General features: G+C 46.7%; 1 protein-coding gene across 1 annotated transcript; it reads left to right on the top strand.

Moving 5' to 3' along the window:
* Positions 1-10990: 10990 nt before the first annotated feature.
* C5H1orf53 (chromosome 5 C1orf53 homolog) lies at positions 10991-17005 on the top strand. The gene is made up of 3 exons (XM_081487035.1): positions 10991-11261; positions 15492-15593; positions 16869-17005. The coding sequence occupies exons 1-3, from the start codon at positions 11004-11006 to the stop codon at positions 16938-16940; spliced, it is 432 nt and encodes a 143-aa protein (XP_081343161.1). The 5' UTR covers positions 10991-11003; the 3' UTR covers positions 16941-17005.
* Positions 17006-19910: the final 2905 nt, after the last annotated feature.

Genomic DNA, 19910 nt, shown 5'->3' with positions numbered 1-19910 from the left:
AACATCATGCTGTGTTGCATCTTGCCAGTTCTTTGAACACCAGTCATGGTGGGACACCAATGATGGAGGAACACTGGTTTTCAACTAATCCAATAGCGCTGGAGGTTTCGTAAGAAGAGGAGGAGACCCCAGGATCGCAGGGGCACGGAGGGAAGACCATGTGCAAACGCAGCAGGGAGAGAGTCGTCTGCAAGCTGAGCAGAGAGGTCTCAGGAGGAACCAAACCTGACAAGACCTTGATCTGGGTTTCCAGCCTTCAGACTTCGAGAAAACACATTTCTGTCAGTTAAGCTATCTAGACTGTGCCATTGTGTTATGGCTGCCCTGGCGGATTAATGTTAGTAGGAAGTAAAACTTTAACCTCTACCTTCTGTGTGTGCACACCTCTCTTTACAGATTTAATGGGGCATCCAGTTGGAGACAGTCAGGAAGCCCACCTTCTCTCACTCCTGGCAGGCAGATTTGTTTTATACTCCAGCTGTTTACCAAGGGCAGGGCTCTGATGAAGGTTGAATGCAGCTCTAACTAAGGGAATAGCTCTTTGAGGGCCTCACCTCTAGGGTCTTGGCTCAGATGACTCATCGGGCACAGGCCCATGATTCCACCAGCCACTAAAATTCAAGTACCGAGACTGACAAACTCCACAGCACAACAGCAGTGCTGGAGACAAATTACAACCGTGATGGTTAGCTCAGTTTTCAGCTTTTGATACCTAGATTTTCCCTAATTTTTCAGGTTTAACTGTGTATTTTAAAATATGGTTGTTTTATTTTTCCATTTAGGCTTTTTGTAAGGGATATTTTTAAGGCTATCTACCATGCCATATACCTGAAAACTGAGGTCCTCCACATCATGTTATAAGAGTAAAAAAACCTTTCCTAGGGGACTTCCTGCAGAATTTCCCTGTGTCTCATTGGTAGAAGCCTTCGTATTAATCAACCGATCAATTCAGGAAGAATGGGATTTCCAAGACTGACTGAGACTGGTCAGAGTTTATCTCAGGGCTGCATGGGGGAGTGATGGACAATGAAACAGATCTGGGGGACAGGGAGGGAACAACTATTGTGGAGACAACCCAGTATGCCTGAAATACGGATGATGTAGTGGACACTGGGTAAATCAGTGTGACCAGCACAGAACGTTTGACCCAGAGAGTAACAGGACATAAGAGCAAAAAGGTATTTCAGGGGTCCAAGTGTGGGAGTACCAAAAATGCCTAGCTAATGAGTTCACAATTGAACTTATGTGTGAAATGGTGACACTGAGGATTTTTGAACCAGAAGATAAAAATTAAAACGGTGGATTAGTACTGCTATTTTGACAACAGTGTTAAGGATGAAATAGAGGAGGAACAGAGTATAGGCAGTAATTATAATTTAGGAGTCTTTTGCAGTAACTGAAGCATGAAATGACAATGACCCAAATCAGGTAAGATTTCAATAGGAAGTCAAAGGAAGGGAAAGACATTCTGAGAGAAGAATGAACAAAATGTGACTGAATTGGATATAGGATAAGTTGTGAGGTGAGAGGCAAAGCTTTAGTCTCCTTAAATACATTTGACAGTGTGAAAAAGACTTAAGCGTCAGATTACAGAGTTTCAGTTCCAGCTTTGCCATTTCCCAGCCAGTAACTTTGGACAAATCCCCTTAGAAATCTTTGGTCCTCGGGTCTACCATCTGTAAAAATTTGATATGATTATATAGTTTGTATCTTAAAATGTTGTGAGATTTAAATGAAGAGTTTCTAAATGTACACAAAAAATTATGGAAGATTACAGATGTTTATTGGGGCAGCTCTACCACATACAAGGATTTAGATCAGGTATTACAACAGAAGCTAGTAGATACGACAGTACTCTTTAAGGCTATGGCTCTGTGTTGGGAGAAGGACCCATAATTATTCATGTTTTAAGGAGCTGTGAAGAGGGAAGGGGCTGAGGATAAGTCAGAGATGGCAAGGACGGGTCTGGATACATTTCTATCTGGGTAAGGAGACGTGGCCGGTGGATGCAGTCACTTCCAGGCCAAGGTGGTTAAAGTACCTTTTGGTGAATTCAGAGGTTATCAGTTGAAAATAGTGGTGCAGGGACTTCCCCGGTGATCCAGTGGCTAAGACTCTGCTCCCAATGCCGGGGGCCTGGTTTCGATCCCTGGTCAGGGAACCGGATCCCACATACTCCAACTAAAAGTTGCCACATGCCACAACTAAGACCCGGTGCGGCCGAATAAAAAAAATTTAAATAAATAAAAATAGTGGGTGCCAAAGGAGACTGAATTCCTGGCTCTCTACCTGAAGGCGGGCTGACCAGGAGGCCTGACTGACCAAAACATATCCAGTGGGTTTTGCATGAGTAAGAAATAAACTTCATGGTAGAAACTCATTCGGATCTCGGTGGTGCTCATTACAGCAGTTACCTTGCTGTGACTGAAACACGGGGGTTAAGAAAGTGTTTCAGTGACCACTGATGATGCAAGTTACCCCAGTGCACCCACCGACTTAAGCCAACAACCATTTTACCCGTCATGACTCCATGAGCCGCAAACTGGGCCGGCTCCGTTGAGCAGCTCTTTTTCTCTTCTCCCGAGTCCGTGTGCATCTGAGACTGACTGTGGATGGGCTCAGGTGGCCTTATTCACACGTTGGGCGGTGGGTGCAGCTGTCAGCAAGAGTACCTCAGTTTTCCCCTAGGCCTCTGCCGAAGTCTGGTGTGGGCTTGCTGATTACAGCATGGTCTGGTGATTCCAACTATGTCTGAAGTCAGTTTTACAAATCAGAGTCAGGCAGAACAAGAGATCACATTTTATGTGTACATGAACAGGTTGAAGGAGGAAATGCCATTTCAGGTGGAGACTGAATGATGCAAAAATGTTTTATCGGGCTGAAAATGACAATGATTTACTGACAGTTTGGGGGACTGGAAGCCAAAGTCCAGCAGGGCTGCTGCCATGTCTCAGGGGGCCTTGGGGGGATCCCTTTCTTGCCTTGTGCAACTCCCTGGGCTCTGGGCTGCTTCCCACCAGGCGCGGCCCCCACAGTCACATCCCCACGTCCTCTGTATGTCAGTTTTAGGGACACTTGCCACTTGATTCAGCACCCCCACATCGGACAACCAGCATGATCCACTCATCTCAAAATCCTTAGCTTAATTACATCTGAAAGGGTCCTTTTCCCCCAAAGGTAACATTAACAGGTTCCTGAGACAAGAACACAGACATACATTTTAGGGGGACCACTGTTACCCCTCTACAGGTCTAAAAAGCAATTAAAACAAAGAGATTGTGAAACTGGATTTTAAAAAAGACCCAACTAGGGGCTTCCCTGGTGGTCCAGTGGTTAAGGATTTGCCTTCCAAAACAGGGGTTGCGGGTTCAATCCCTGGTCGGGGAGTAAGATCCCGTGTGCTGCGGGGCAACTGAGCCTGTGCCACAGCTAGAGAGAAGGCCGGGTGTCACAACTGAGACCCAAGGAGGCATAAATAAATATTTTTTAAAAAATAAAATAAAAAAGACCCAATTACATGATCCTAAAAGAAACACACTTTTAATATAAAGACAAATAAAAGGATAGGAAGAGCTTACACCATGACAACACATCCTAAGAAAGCCAGAGTGGTTGTATCAATATCAGACAAAGCGGATTTCAGAACAAAGAAAAAGATCAGAAGAGGGACATTATATAAAGGTAAGGGGGTCGCACAAGGGCACGTAACAATCCCGTATATTTATGTCCCTAACAACAGAACTTCAAAGTCCACAAAGGAAAAGCTGAAAAAGTCACAAGCATAGACAAATCCAAAGCTATTTTCAACAACGCTATCGAAACATGTCAAGAGATGCTGTCAGACAGAGCAGTGGGTGGTGATGACGTCCTTACACAATCACACAAATACGACCATTCGTAGCAAGTGTACAGTTTAGTTGCACGCAGAAGATCTGTGTTCCACGGGGTCCCATAGAGGCATCGATTTCACACTTGCAGAAAATGTGCATGGCGCGTGTGCTGTGCTGATCACTGAGGCTTGTCCCTCCCGCCCACCACGGGGAGGATACTAACACGGATCACACTCGGCAGACACGTCAGACACGTCAATGTCACGGGTATTTGACCTGAAACGCAGTGTGCCTTCCAGTGCGGTCATGGAACAGCGGACATGCTTTCTCCCTCAGGCAGCGGCGAGTGCAGAGAACACGGCTCTGATTTGTACATGGTGCTGACGACCTTAACCGACATCTCTGTGCTGGTGTGTGGAAAATCCTACAGATCAAGGGCTGGCCGTGTCATCTTAAAAGCGCAATTCTAAGCCATTTATTGTAATAAGGTACAAATGGAATCACGTTCTTGCTAGATCTTCAGCAGTGTTCTTTCTGGGAAATACACTGCTAGTACTGAATTTCCTGAAGAGTAGGTTTCATTTTGAATCCCTGAATGACAAAAGGGCTTGAGGTAATTAGTCTGGATATTTTATGTGACAGTGATTGTGTGCATGTAGTTTATAATTGGAATGATTGTTCAGGGTTAACAAGGCTGCACTTCACTGTCAACATACACTGACTTCATTTGAAACGCAGCCCATACCCTGAACTTACCATTAATTCAATGACTGTTTGAGGGGAACCTACTAACTGGTTTGCCAAATAAGATCATGGTTACCTCGTTGTTATGGTAGGATATTGTCTCGCAGAACAACAGGCTGAGATCAACTGACGTGTTGATAAAACCAATACTGATTCTTAACCATAAGATATTAGGGGAAAGTGCGTTTGTATCATTTCTTTACTGTGTGACTCGCGTGTAGGATTTTGCTGCTATTTGTTCATCCATTCACTTCAACAAGCATTTTTTTTTTTAGAATTTTCTATATAATTGTGCTGGTAGAGATAAAAAAAAGATGATTGAGACCATCTTTTTCCCTTGAAGACCTCCCAAGTTGTCAGTAAAAAAGCCCTCATAAACACGAAGCCAAAATTAAGAAAGTGCAAATGTAGAGACACGTTTTGGATACTGTGGAGGGCTGAGGTGGTCTGCCCAGTTCAGACTGCAAAGAAGGCAGTGAGCAAGGTGGGCGGTCAGAGAGGGCTTCACAGAGGAGGGGTCGCAGGGGCAGAGGCTTCAAGCACAGGTATAACATCACCACTCCCAGGAGATGAGGGGTATTTTTGTCAGAATAAATATCATGGGCAATGTATAAACAATCCATCTCCAGCCATTTAGCAGAGGGCCCTGATACAGAGTAAGTCCTTGTTACTTGTTCTGTTCCAGCTGTCGCCCTGGGGAAAGAAATGGTAACAAACTGAACTAGAATGATGCCAGAGGCAAAGGAAGACGACTTTGAGCCACAAAGAAGTAAAACGGGTAGGACCTGATGATCATCTGGATGCAGGAATGTGGGAAGAAAATCTGGAAAAAAAAAAAAATCTCTGAATTAGCTGTGCCTTTAAAAGAGGTGACAGGACTTCCCTGGTGGTCCAGTGGTTAAGAATCCACCTTGCAATGCAGAGTTCAACCCCTGGACAAGGAACTAAGATCCCACATGCCTCGGGGCAACTAAGCCTGCGCGCCACAAGGAAAAACCTCCAGTGAAACAACTAGCACTCTTTGCAGTTAGATGAATATGTATATATTTAAAAGCGGAAATAAATGGTGAAGTAGTATTTGGAAGGGAATGATCAGGAAGTCCATTCTGAGCTCGGGGTATTTATATCTGTACCACAGGTGGGGGGAGAGTAGGTGTGTGGAACTCACAAGCGTGGATCAGAGATCTGGGAGTCGTGAGCGTGCAGGAAACATTAAAAACATAAACACAGATAAAATCGTGTTTATGAGAGAGAGGCTGAGGGCTGGTAAGAAGCAGGTGATCAGTGCTTTCAAAGCCGTCAGCCAAGCACTGGACGTGTGGCCCACATTTAACCCTCAGGTCGTGCCTGCTCCTCACCCTGGCTGTGGGCAAAGCTACTGGCCTACTGCTGGGTAGAGGACGATGCAGAGGGTGGAAAAGGACCCGAAATGGCTAGATCGCTTCCTGTCAGGCAGCGCATCCACAGCTCCTCCGGGAGATAGAAACGAGGGGCAGAGGCGGGGAGCCGAGCACACGTGTGCTCCGGGCCCGCGGCACCGGTGGGTGAGTGCCTGGGAAGACAGCTGAGGTGTGCTGGGCTCGCAAACAGAAACGGCTCTAATTCCCCCAAGAATTTTCTAAGACCAGCTCTGTGAGACAAAGGGTACTGACGGATGTCCCATGGAAGGAAACAAAGATTCCCTGTGGGCGACCTCAGGGGCGTGTAACGTTTGCTCTCAATCATGAGGATTGAGAGTGAAATGCGCTGTACGTGGAGCCATGGTGTGACACACCATGGCACACCATCCAGCGATCCGAAAAGCATCAGATACACAAATCACGTCCAAAATGACTGTGCCTAAGAGGCAGTGTCTGCACAGGACGTCTGTGGGTGGCTCTCAGACCCCAGCACCCACTTGCCCACTCACAGGGCAATACGTTCATAATTCTTGAAAAGGTAACACAGGTGACACTTAAAAGTCAACCACAGGCAGCTTTTCTGGGGCTTAGCTCAGTTTGGTAATGTGTGCATCTGAGCTGTCAGTAAAATGGCCCAATGTTATTCAATACATACAATTTAACATGACCTCAGAGTTAGCATCTTTATCATCCAGTTTTTATGATATTAATTTTCAATTATTAATTTTTCAAACTTGCATTATGTAATAACTGTTAATTTTAGAATTTCATATGAAATGCCCATCTACTAGTTAAGGATTATAGATTTCAGAAGGAGAAACTATGGATTCATGTACCAATTGGAGAAGCCTATTCACTAAGCATCATAATGCGAGTGTGCTCCGTTGCATCTGACTGTGCAACCCCATGGACTGTGGGCTCCTCTGTCCATGGGATTCTCCAGGCAAGAATACTGAGTTGGCGGCCTTCTCCAGGGCACCTTCCTGACCCTGGATCGAACCTGTGTCTCTTGGGGCTCCTGAATTGGCAGGCAGATTCTTTACCACCGAGCCACCAGGGAAGCCCAAGTGTCATAGTACAACAAACCAAAGTGTGAGATGGGCTGTGGAGATACAAAGAAGAGAAGAGCATATTCCCTACCATCCTCCCTACTGTCCTGTTTATGATCTGTTGGGAAAACAATGCCCCCAAATTATTACATATAAAAAGCTAAAATGGAGCAAATAATTGTGGGCCATCAAAGGAAAGATGCCCAGAGGGGAACCAGAGAACAATGAAAAATGTTTTAAGTGATGAACAATTAATACTGGGGAGTTCCCTGTAGGTCCAGTGGTTAGGGCTCCATGAATCCACTGCAGGGGGCAGGAGTTCAATCCCTGGTCCAGTAATTAAGATCCTGCCCAGTGCAGCCAAAAACACAACATACTAAATGCTAAAGGGATGGGTGGGCTGGAGGAGTTTGTTTTGCCTTTGCAAGTTACACGGCAGTGCCCCTACCATCAGTACAGAACTGTTCGCAGGCCTAGGCCTGGGGGGGCTCACACAGGCAGTCCCCTGGGCAGGCCCCAGTTGTCTTCAGCACAACCCATACTCATGAAGATTGGTTCACGAATGGACACACAATAAAGAGATGGCTGTTAGGACCTCTGCAGGCAAAAAGGCTTCTTCTCCACCAGGAGCTCCACAAGACTCTTTCAGCAGGACAAGGAAGAGAAACCTAGGAGCCGTTTACACCATCTTTCACCCACAGGAAACAGCCATCAGCAGTAAGGAGGAAACAGTCTGAGCCATGGCCAAGGCCCCGCGCCTGCGCCTGGACCAAGTCCTGCCTCGGGGTGACCCTTCTACTGTAACCACATAAAGCCACCTGACCCACATCCTGCCACCTAGAAGCCTAATGTAGCTACTGAAAAAAATTGATACAAATGAAACAGGGAAACACCTGTCTCTGAACCACCTTCTTCCTCCTCCAAATAACAAGCATGTTCAACGTCAACACAAACACCGAAGACAACAGGAAGGAGTACAGAACGTATGTCGCGTCATGGAACACGCAGAGAGGCGGCACAAAACTCTCCCGAAAGCAAACTGGGGTGTAAGCGCATTCTAAACAAAGCAGGACTAAAGGTGCCATTCTAGGGTAGAATGCTGTGCCCCCCACTTTCACACAGTTCTGTCTGCTCTGAGCACAGAGAATCTAAGAAGAAATGAACACATACTAGAATAAGATAGGCAACAAGATCCAAGGAGGCTCTTTCAAACAAGAGATGCAGTGAATCAAAGTTACCTGATGTGCCTTGACACTGACTCCCAAGTGTGAGGATGAGACAAAAACTGAAGGGGCAGATAATCTATTCAATGTCTAAATGACACTCGAATCAAATTATCAAATCTAGAAACTATTTATACTAAAATACTTCAACTCTTAATTATATGGGTTTCCACCTCTGGTAAGATTTCAGTTCACTTCAGTCGCTGTCGTGTCCGACTCATTGCAACCCCATGGACTGCAGCACACCAGGCTTCCCTGTGCATCACCAACCCCCAGACCTTGCTCAAACCCATGTCCATCTAATCGGTGATGCCATCCAACCATCTCTTCCTCCTGCCTTCAATCTTTCCCAGCATCAAAGTCTTTTCAAATGAGTCAGTTCTTCGCATCAGGTGGCCAAAGGATTGGAGTTTCAGCTTCAGCATCAGTCCTTCCAATGAATATTCAGGACTGATTTCCTTTAGGATGGACTGGTTGGATCTCCTTGCAGTCCAAGGGACTCTCAAGAGTCTTCTCCAACACCACAGTTCAAAAGCATCAATTCTTCGGCACTCAGCTTTCTTCATAGTCCAACTCTCAAATCCATACATGACTACTGGAAAAAACCATAGCTTTGACTAGATGGACCTTTGTTGGCAAAGTGATGTCTCTGCTTTTTAATATGCTGTCTAGTCACAGCTTTTCTTCCAAGGAGCAAGTGTCTTTTAATTTCATGGTTGCAGTCACCATCTGCAGTGATTTTGGAGCTCCAAAAACCAAAGTCTGTCACTGTTTCCATTGTTTCCCCATCTATTTGCCAAGAAGTGATGGGACTGGATGCCATGATCTTAGTTTTTTGAGATTTAAAGATATGTGTAAGATTTAAAGATATGTATCTAAAAGAATGCACACACTGAGAACACCTGAGGAATACAAAACAGCTTTGGGGCCTAAAAGATGCTTTTTAAACCTGGTAATGGAGGATATAATGTAAGGTTCTGGTTAACTCCGTGATTTCCTTTACCCAGTAATCTGAACATTTTTATATCCCTTTTTCCATTTACTGTTTTTAAATTTTAAAATAATTATGGGTTTACAAGAAGTTGCAAAAATAGTACAACAGGTTCCCTTCACCCAGTTTCCCCAACTGGTTACACCTTCTGCACTTATAACACAGTATCAAAGCTAGGAATGTGACTTTGGAACAGAGTACTCTAGTTCTACCTCTAAGCACACCTGTAGACTTCTGACATCATCAGAACACAGATCTACTACTACTACTACCACAAACATCTCCTCTCCCTCCTGGCCCTTTATATTCACACCTGCCCCCTCATCCAGTAAAGCAAATGTTTCACAAACCAACATTCACTCTTTGTAGGTGACTATTTTCTATCATGAAAGTGGTCTAGTCTATTTCATTTCTGTAAAATTAGGTCTCTATCCTTTGAATTAATGTTACAAACTATTAACAGGTCCTCGTCCTCAATTTTAAAAACAATGTAATCAATCAGAACTTCCAGACTCACTTCCTTTGAGAACTTGGTTTGGCAAAAAACACAAACACACAGCTGATTCACAGTCAATTCCCTTTTATAACCACAGCTGCCCTTTCCACAGTTTTACTGAGGGTCCCTCCTCAGCCTTCCAGGTTTTAAACCTTTCTCAGATCACTAAGCATTCTCCAGAGCCTGATTAACTAATTTATTATCCCAGCACAAAAGAAGTAGATTTACAAAAGAGGATCCGAATTTATTAATTACTATGAGATTTACAACGGACCAATAGGGTCATTTCAATCAGCGCCGACTAAGAATACAAATATGACAGGGTTGCAAGGTAAATGCAGATGCCGAAAAGAGGTGGTGGTGATCTGCCTTCATCCTTCTCCTGTACCACTCTACAACCTGCTCTTGTCCTCAGGGCTCAACTGCTGCCCTCAGTTCCTCAAAAAGTAAAGAACACTTAAAAAACAGCTTACTCTTCAAGCCTGAAACAGGCTGAGGGGAGGAGGCAGGAGTAGTGTTAATTCTAACGCCTGAAATTACCTCCTGGGGTGTGTGCTAATTTTCTCAAAGTCAGTTTTTTTGGGGAGTAGCGGGGAACTTTCATCTTTCAGACAGGAAATATAATCTTAGTTTGGATTTTGCAAACTGCTTAGCAACCTGAAATCTACGCCTCTTCCTGCTTTTGGTCCTCAGGTTAGTCTGGGTCAAAGAGCCAGGAGCGTGAGGGCTCCCCTCCCAGCACACAGCACCTGCAAATACTCAAGCCTTTCCTGGATGAGCCCAAGCTGGCTATAGACGAACCTGGGCGACTCAGATCACTTTCTGGCATTTTATCAGTTGTGGCGATTATGCTGAAAAGATCCCGAGGCTCGTTTGACACGAGAAAAAGAATGTGCACGTGTCCTGTCAGAAGACCAATGGGAAATTTGGAGCGGAGGTCCGGAGGGTGGAGAAGGCACGATCTCCGGTCCCCGCGTCCCGCGGGAGCCTCCTCAGCCGCCCGAGTCCAGCTCATCTCCGGGCAGGGCCGCAGGGGCGGCGGACAGCCCGGGGTCCCGTCCCCGGGGCGGGGGCGGGGTCCGCAGGGGCCAAGCTCGGGGTTCGGAGGGTGAGGGTCCCGCTCCAGAGGGAGGGCGCCGGGGTCGGAGGGCGGGGTCCGAGTCCGGAGGCCCGGGGCTGGCGGCGTCCAGGGCCCGGGCTGGGTCCGAGAGCCCGAGCCCCGCCAGGCCCCGCCCCGCGGCCCCGCGCCCCGCCTCCTCAGGCGGCGGCCATGGCGGCCTGGCGGGTCCCAGCGTCCGCGCTCGCGAGGCCGCGACTCGCCGCCCCGCCGCCAGAGCCGCCGCCCCGTGACGGAGCAGCGTTCCGACGGCGCCGCGGCGTCCCCCTCTGCTCCGCTGCGCGGGAAGACGGCGGCGGCCCCGGGCCAGACTCGCAGGGCGGGCCGGAGGAAGCGCCCAGGCGGCCGGCGAGCCAAGAGTTAACCGCGGCGGAGCGGAGGATCGCGGAGCTACACGCGGCCGCCTGCGCGGTGAGGCCCCGCCCCGCCCAAGGGCCGTGCGCTTGCGCGGTGAGGCCCCGCCTCCCGAGACGCCCAAGCCCAGCCCCGCCCGGGCCCCCGCCCAGGGGCCGTGCGCCCGCGCGGCGAGGCCCCGCCCCTCGGGCGTCCCTCCCCGCCCCGCAGCCCGGGGCGTCTGTGCGCAGGCGCGTCCGCCACCTGGAGCCAGGTGGCTAGAGGCCGGTGCAGGCGTATCTGGCCTCTGGTCGCGTGGGTGGGTTCCGTTCTGAACTTTTCTCCTGAAAACTGGCCACAGTTCCCTATTCTCAGCGAAGAATTAACGTGTATCTATCTTGAGTGTGAGTGCAGCTCCTTTCTTATATGTGTCCGTACTAAACTCCGTGGGGTCCATCATCACGCTGTTTGTGTGTCTGTGTGTTGGAGGGGTGTAAGGCATTGATGTAGGAGGTAGAGGAGCTGAGAAGTCACAGGAAAATATGTGTTTTTATCCGCAGTATCAGTTAAACACCAATGATTTCAATAATGAGAACGTAAAAGATGAACTTTTTTTTTAATTTAATTTTTGCTACCATCCTTTCGTCCTTTGCACCTCTCAGAGTACAGTTACAAAGGAAACCATAATCAGGAGTCTACATTCTTTGCAGACAATCTTGAGATGTTTTCTTCTGGTTCGGGGGTTTGTCAGTTGCTTGTTAGCACTAAAATCAGAAGTTGTCACCTCCCATCCACTTTCTAATATCTTAGACTACATAAGTTTAAAGGTAGCATATTTATATTTGCATCATCTTTAAAGAGCAAGTGAATTCTATGATAAAGATACAAAAAGAGATATGAAAGTAACCTGTGATACACTGCAGGTGATCAGTCCTTCACAAGACTGATGTTAACCAGGTCTGAGCTGGAGCCAAGGGAGCAGAGAAGGAAAACCTGCAGGTTGCCTGGAGTTGCCTTTTTTTCGCTGGCAGTTAGTAGGCCCTGAGATCCACTCCCTGATTCATTCTAGTGTTGAAACTTCTGCACACTCTTTAGGAAGTGACTGGCACCTTTTATTGTTCTTGTTTATGTTTATACTCTTTCTTAAAATAACGTGTGTAATTTGTTCCCATACTTCACTATATGGGCTTCCCTGGTGGCTCAAGATGGTAAAGAATCCGCCTGCCATGTGGGAGACCTGGTTTTGATCCCTGGGTCAGGAAGATCCCCTGAAGGAGGGCATGGCAACCCACTCCAGTATCCTTGCCTGGAGAATCCCCATGGACAGAGGAGCCTGGTGGGCTGTAGTCCATGGGGCCACAAAAAGTCAGAGACGCTGGAGCAACTAAGCACATTTCACCATATAAGTGTGGTAAATAGAAGCAAAAAGTGTCATTCTCTATAGAGCAAACACCAGTGGCCTGGAAAGATGGGCTCCATCAGCCTGGGGAAAGCAACATTTTCTCACTCAGGAAATCCATCAGTGTCAGCAGTGCAGGTTAAATGACCGTCCCAGAGCCCATAAGTAAAGCTGATGACAAGCTTGTTTTTATTGTTCAACAAATCAGAGTCCCCTGCCACTGGTCCTTCTCCCACACCTGCAGGCAGGCAGCTCTCTTACCTGTGCTGATCTGCCTCCTTGGACATCTCGTTCTCGGTCAGCATTCCTGCCCCACCTTTGTCTGTTTTGCCGAAGGCTCATTCACTAAGGATAAATTAAGTTTGTGCGGGCAGCCAGCGAGCTCAGAGTTTCCCCATCAGCAGGGAAAGCAAGAGAGCTTCCCAAGCCCAGGAGCAGTCTGTAGGGCTCCCAGGCTCCAGGTAATTTGCTCTCAGAAGACCCCTAGCTATGAAAAGCAGACAGATGTCTGCTGACAGAGTTACCAGCATTCTTTGGCTTTTCTTCCAAGTCTTCCAACACGGACTGTGTATTAATAAAGAAGTGAGGTCTTGACAGTCGGTCATTCTAACATAGTGTTTAGTGCCTCTGGTCTCACGTAATCTGCTTCTGTGACCCCAAAGGCTTTTGGAGGCCCCTTAGACTGGCCTTGGGACTTGACTGTGGGATTTCTGCTGCCCTTGTTGCCTTGTGGGAGGCCTAGATTTGAACTCTAATTGTCCTTTTGCTCCACACTTTACTCATGAGGTATAGTTGATTAAAAGCCGAACTAGAACAAAATATTAAGCCATTAAGGAAGACACTCCGAAGAAGTAGTTTGTGGCACACGCGAAAATATGTCAGAAGGCATTTAAGTGTCACATGTAATTAATGGAAAGGCTCTATACAGAAGTGGTGCAGAGTTACTGCATGGTAAAAGGGTTATAGAGAAAGCCCGGGAGAAAGTTTTTCCCCTTCAAAATCTCAAGGCTAGTTAAAAAGAATGAAATAGTGCCATTTGCAGCAATGTGGATGGACCAAGAGATTGTCATACTGACTGAAGTAAGTCAGAGAAGGAGAAATATAGTATGAAAGTGAAAGTGGGGCTTCCCTGGTGGCTTAGCTGGTAAAGAATCCGCCTATAATGCAGGAGACCCAGGATCAATCCCTGGGTTGGGACGATCCCCTGGAGAAGGGAACGGGTACCCGCTCCAGTATTCTGGCCTGGAGAATTCCATGGACTATATAGTCCATGGGGTGGCAAAAAGTTGGACATGACACCCCTTTTATGCAGAATCTAAAAAGAAATGATACAAATGAGCTGATTTACAAGGCAGAAACAGACCCACAGACTTAGAGAATGAATTTATGGTTGCCAAAGGGAATGGATAATTGGGGAGTCTGGGATCAACATGCCCACACTGCTGTCTTTAAAACAGATAACCATCCAGGACCTACTGTCCAGCACAGGGAACTCTGCTCAATGTTACGTGGCAGCCTGGATGGGAGGAGAGTTTGGAGAAGAACATACGTGTATGGGCTTCCCAGGTGGTGCTAGTGGCAAAGGACCCACCTGGCAGTGCAGGAGACATAAGAAACGCAGGTTCAGTTCCTGGGTTGGGAAGATCCCCTGGAGGAGGGCGTGGTAACCCACTCCAGTATTCTTGCCTGGAGAGTCCCATGGACAGAGGATCCTACTCTGTTGCAAAGAGTAGGACATGACTGAGAATGCATGCATAGATACATGTATATATATGGCTGAGTCCCTTTGCTGTCCATCTGAAACTATCACAACGTTGTTTTTTGTTTTTAAGTATTTATTTATTTGGCTGTGCTGGGTCTTAGTTGCATGCAGGACCTTTCGTTGTCGAATTCAAACTCTCACTTGCATTAAGTGGGATCTAGCTTCCTGACCAGGAATCAAACCCAGGCCCCCTGCAATGGAAGCTTGGAGTCCCAGCCACTGGACCATCAAGGAAGTCCCCCCATGACAACATTGTTAATCAGGTATGAAAGTGAAAGTGAAAGTTGCTCAGTCGCTCTTTTATACTCCAATACAAAATTAAAAGTTTAAAAAAGAATCTCAAGGATAAATAATGTCACCTACATGGTCCACATCCATAAAAGAGGTTGCATCGTTTACTATGTCTTCACACAATGTACCTGGGACAACTTTTTAAAACCATGTTTGAATGTATTAGTAAGTAGAGCATGCATCCTTGACATCTGAAGGGCTGTAGTAAAAGCTGCTTTTGATCAAACTCATGAAGCAGTGAGTGTTAATATGCTAAAACAATACTTTTATTTTGCTTAAAAAATGGTAATAAAAACACTCCAAAAAAGAAAACAGTGCAAAGTGTGCAGGGGAGTAGCACATCACGAAGGTCAGGAAAAGTGTTCAATAATAGGGAAGGTCGTACTTTTTCTAGAAGGACCGTTGGTTTTGATTAGCACCTTTTCTGTAAGTTTAAATCATTATCCGCATATTTTAAGTACTGAAATTGCAACTGCAACTTCTGAGTGAAAGTTCATTTTCAGCCTCTTAAGCTCTTAAAGTCATTAAATCACCTGTTATTAAACTTGTTACCTAGAAACTGAAAGAAAAATACCTGCGCGGTGGCTGCATCGTTATTGGGTATAGAGGCGTTCTTGTTTTTCCATCAACTTCTCATTTTTCTCAAACTATATTTTCTCCTCATGTCACATAAAGTTGGACTGTGTATAAAGTCGGAATGCATTCAGGCCTTAATTGCAAGTGCCACGAAAATTGCTGGGAAGAAGTTTAATATTGTTTGAAGAAAAATGTTGCAGTATTTTATGGGTAGGAATTATGGTGAGGAGATATGATGAATTTTGAGATGAATGAATTGTTTGATTTCATTACTCTTCAGGCTGGCCAGCTAAACTACATGGACCCAGCTACTGGCTACGTGGTGTTCACCCAGCTGGCCCACTTGCAGAGAGGCCAGTGCTGCGGCTCAGCCTGCAGACATGTGAGTACCAGCCCCGCTCGCAGTACAGCAGCAGTTTTCGGTGCTTCTGTGACTCCGTAAATACCTATTATTTGAAAAACAAGTCAAATAAAAATGCTAAATAGACCTTCGGTGCACTTTCACAAGCTTCCCTGGCCTAGGACAGTGGAAGTCCTAAGGATCAACAGAGGACCTTTAAAGTTAATGGGATTTTGTAACATTTCACCAGTGAGCATCAGTTCCTTGAAATGCCTTGATGGGAAATTCGTGGGAGCTCTTTTATTGTGAGGAAACTTTTCACGAGGTTTCAAATAAGCTGTGTTCACTAGGCAAGTTCAAAGACAGCAGGAAAAACAATCCAGAATATTGCAGACTAGATCCCAGGAAGCATTTATTTTTCATTTTTAGCTGAATCAATAGATACTTGCCCAACATTGGCAGGTAGGTTTTTTTTAAAGATAATGATTTTCCTTCTCCTTTGCTTTCTTCCTTTCTTCCTTCCCTCCTCCTCCTGTCTCCTCCTTCTCTTCTTCCTTCTATATTATTATTATTACCCCCCCTTCCTCCTCCTCTCCCGCCTCCTGTTCTTTCTGTAGCTATTTTCTACTCTGTCTTTAAAATAATCATGAGACTTGCTACCCCACACTTAGTGCTGTACATTTCCTAAAATGTGTATTTCAGCGACCCTAAATCCCTATGCTCACTGATTAAGATATGCTAAATATGTAATCCTTCCCTATTTGGAGCAAAAAATAAATAAATGGGAGTGGGTTCTTCGCTGTAACCTTTTTAGAGCATACCAGTAAGGGAAACTGTTAGGCAGTTAAGATTATAAACAGATAACCTCTGTTTATAGACCACTTTGTATGTTTGGGGGCAAGAAGTTGTTATTTGGTTTAACTGATCCACTTTATATCAAGGAACCAACACTAAAATCCTTGTATTAGCCAGTATTGATAAATTAAGCCTTCACTTTTATGGATGTTCCTACCTGTGCCATTAGCTGTTTCTAATCAAGAGCTTTGCCTGAACTGAGGACTTGGAGGATTTTTTTAAGGGTGAGATTTTTGATGGTAAAATTCTTCAAGATGGAAGGATGCATTTAGGCGGTGATTCTTGGACTCTAATTAGGGCCATTTGCCAGACGTTGCCACCACCCTCCTCTGAGTCTGTAGGCAGTAGGTCAAATAATCTATAGAACATTATCAGCAGTCTCTCTTTTTCACCATGAGACATGCACTTTTTCAAGATGACTGCTAAATAATTCAGCAATAACTTGTTTTCTTTCTTTTGCAGTGTCCATATGGTCAAATCAATGTTAAAGATCCATCCAAAAAGAAGCAGTTCAATTCATATTTTTACGTGTGACAACAATTTTATCTCTGTTCTCCATCTAATTGAGCCTTATTAAAAATAAATAAATAAAATTTTAATCAAGAATTGCTTTCTGGGCTGTTAGTACTTAAGCACGGGATTCATCTTAAGTACATATGTTAAAAGAACATCAACAAAATGAAAAAGCAAATATTTGTATTTCTGAAATGGCCCATTGATAGTTATTTTGCTTTCTTTTTGCTTCATTATCAGACATATGTTGAAAAAAAGAAAATAATGACTCTTCTATTAAATAAATGCCAGCAATCAGGTCACATTAGTAGCTCTTGATTTTTTTTTTTTTGCCCCACTTTTCCTGCTGTTTTCTCCTCAGTGCCAGCAACCCCAGGGCGGGTGCTGGCAGATAGAAGAGTCTGACACCATCCTTCCTTTTATCTGCATCTTGAGCTATGAGGAGGTTGATGTAACGCTGCATCAGGCAGCATGAGTGCCCAAGAAGTGCCACTCCGCAGCAAGAAGTGTGCTCATGTTCCATCTGTTCCCCTAATAAAAACTTTCAGTCATTCCAACTTGGGGGTCAGGCCACCGAAGACACCACGACTAAACTATTCTTTTTCCTCTCTCCCACATTTTACCCCTCTACCGCTGATGGCACTCCGCAGACTGATTTGTCTGAGGGTGTTTATTAGCTTTACACCCATTTCATTCCACTTCTGTGAAGACCCTGGGCTTCAGCCTCCAACCCAGCTTCTGGAACCCCCCAGGGACCACCCTCTCCACACCTCCTCTGCTGCCCTCTGACCAGAGCAGTCCCCAGGATGCCTTTTCCCGGCCAGGGGAAGCTGATTGGTGAGATGGCAGGCTGGCTTTTCCCAGAGCTGACCCTCAGCTTTTACTCCTAGCAGAATCGGAAAGGTTCCCCAACATCTCCGAGATCAGCCTTGATCTTTGTCTGTGGCCCCTAATGAAGGTTTTTTTTTTTCTCCCCAAAGATTTCTACAAATCTTAAGCAACAAAAACTTCTGATGCCTTCTCCCATATTCAATTCAAAACAAAAGCCCTTCTAAACTTTAAAAGAAATGAAAAAAAAAAAAAACCCATTAAGTCTCTAATACGCCATGACTTAAAGTATTCATTTTATGTCAAATATTAAATCGTTTCCCAAAACTGTTGGCAGTTTTGATGCCCCTGTGTTTCTGATGCTCTGAGGTGCCCTGAACACCGCTGTCCCATGGTCCAGGTGGGCTCTTAGCATCCTCCTTGGGTGTAAAGAGTAGTGTCTGTGGCCTGGTGTTGCCCTCTCCAGGAGCTCTTTGGAGGAGAAGCAGAGAACAAATCAACACTGTGACAGGGCAGGTAGTCTTTCCAGAAAGGTCTGGGGCCTCCTGGCAGCCAAGGTCCTTTCCATGCTCAGGTCAAGCAGCAGTGGCTAGCTCCAGGTTTCCAGGCAGATTTGAGGATGACCAAAGCCATCTTCTGGGTGGAGGCTGGATGGGGCTTTCTTTAGCAGTCCCAAGAGTTAAAAAGAGAAGGGAACGGAGTCTAAAAGGCCATTTTTCTGGAGAAACGAGAGGAAGAGGAAAGCCAAGTTCACTTTGAGTTTTGCCCCACCCCGCCTTGTTTAGACAGTGTTCTAGAAAGCCCCTTGGAAGGTGGGAAGAAGGTCCGGGTGTTGCCTCCTGTTCCTCCTTCCAGCTCACCTCCTTCAGCGGGGACCTGGCCCAAAGTAGGATGTACATCGCGGGAGGCTCTGTGACTCTTCCTGCCATAACTTCTAAGCTTTCCGCACAACCACAGCCAAGGAGCCGTGCTGGGATGGGGTTGGGGTGGGCTCGGGGCGGGGAGGGAGGCGCTCTGACCCTTGCCTGCCTCTAGAGCTCGAGAACCAAGGTCTGAAGTTCGCTGCCGCGGTTCTGGGGGAGATGCTGGTGAAGCCCCTCGAGAGGGGTGGCAGCGGCGGGTGCTCCCACATTAAACACAATACGGCCACATAAATGGGCCTCGCTGCGAGAGCTTCCAGCTATATTGTATTCGCACATTGTAAAGTAAAAAGTCAGGTTTCTTATTGGGTGTGTGTGTACAAACACATGTGGATGCCTGAGAAATAGACTTCCCTGTTTAAATCAACTCTGGGGCTACTTCTGGAGGCTCCTGCCGCTGCGAGGCGGGCACCATAAATCAAGGGAGATTGATTTCTAGATTGTTTCTAATACAGAAAGACCCCGGGGAAGCAGGGGTTCTCTCGTGCGGGGTTTAGTGCGGTGGAGGGTGGGGAAAGCTTCCTGCCGGGGCGTCCGGTCCCCTCTCCCGGGAAGGCCCGGCCCTGGGCTGTTTGCCCAGCAGGTGGATTGCTAGCACACTCCCCGCTCTTCAAAAGCCACACCGACCCCATCGATTTTGCAAAGCCAGGAAGGGAAGGGCTTTCATTTCACCCCCCACAATCCCGTGCGACTTGGGGCTCCCACATCGGTCTGGTTGTGTTTGGACCAGAAGGGGCCCAAGAAAGGGGGGTGGTCCCAGGGCGCGGCGCAGGTCTTTGTCCGTCGCGGTGCGGCTGTGTCCTAAGGCGACCTCGGGAGCGTCCGGCGCGCCGGGTTCCACCGCCTGACGCCAGCGGGGTCTCCGGCCAAGTCTGGAGAAGGCGGCCCACGACCTGGCGAACAGCCACGGGCATGTCGCCTTTCCTGAGCTCTCTGAGGCCTCGCGGCCCCCCGAAGGAACGCCCTCTGCCCCCCGCGCCTCCACTGCGTGGGAACACCTGCCTTTTTATCTTCTCCACATTCGAGCAAGGGCTTGAGTTGTAGAGGGGACGTCTGCCCGTGATGGAGGATTAAAACTCGCTTCTATTGGTAGTTTTCACTACCCTGCAACAATTAAAAGGTACTTCTGGATGCCAAAACTATCCCCTCCCTCAGGAAAAAAAAGAAAGTCGGTTAAGTTTGTATTGGGGAGGGTGGGTCAGGGGTGCGCGCCCCTTGAAAAGCTTGATTCCTGAGGAAAGGC

Source organism: Giraffa tippelskirchi, chromosome 5 (assembly GCF_054371585.1).
Source record: "Giraffa tippelskirchi isolate mGirTip1 chromosome 5, T2T-mGirTip1v1.2.pri, whole genome shotgun sequence".
Classification (NCBI taxonomy): domain Eukaryota; kingdom Metazoa; phylum Chordata; class Mammalia; order Artiodactyla; family Giraffidae; genus Giraffa; species Giraffa tippelskirchi.
The sequence above is the reverse complement of the archived record's forward strand: the minus strand, read 5'-3'. Positions and strand labels throughout refer to the sequence as shown.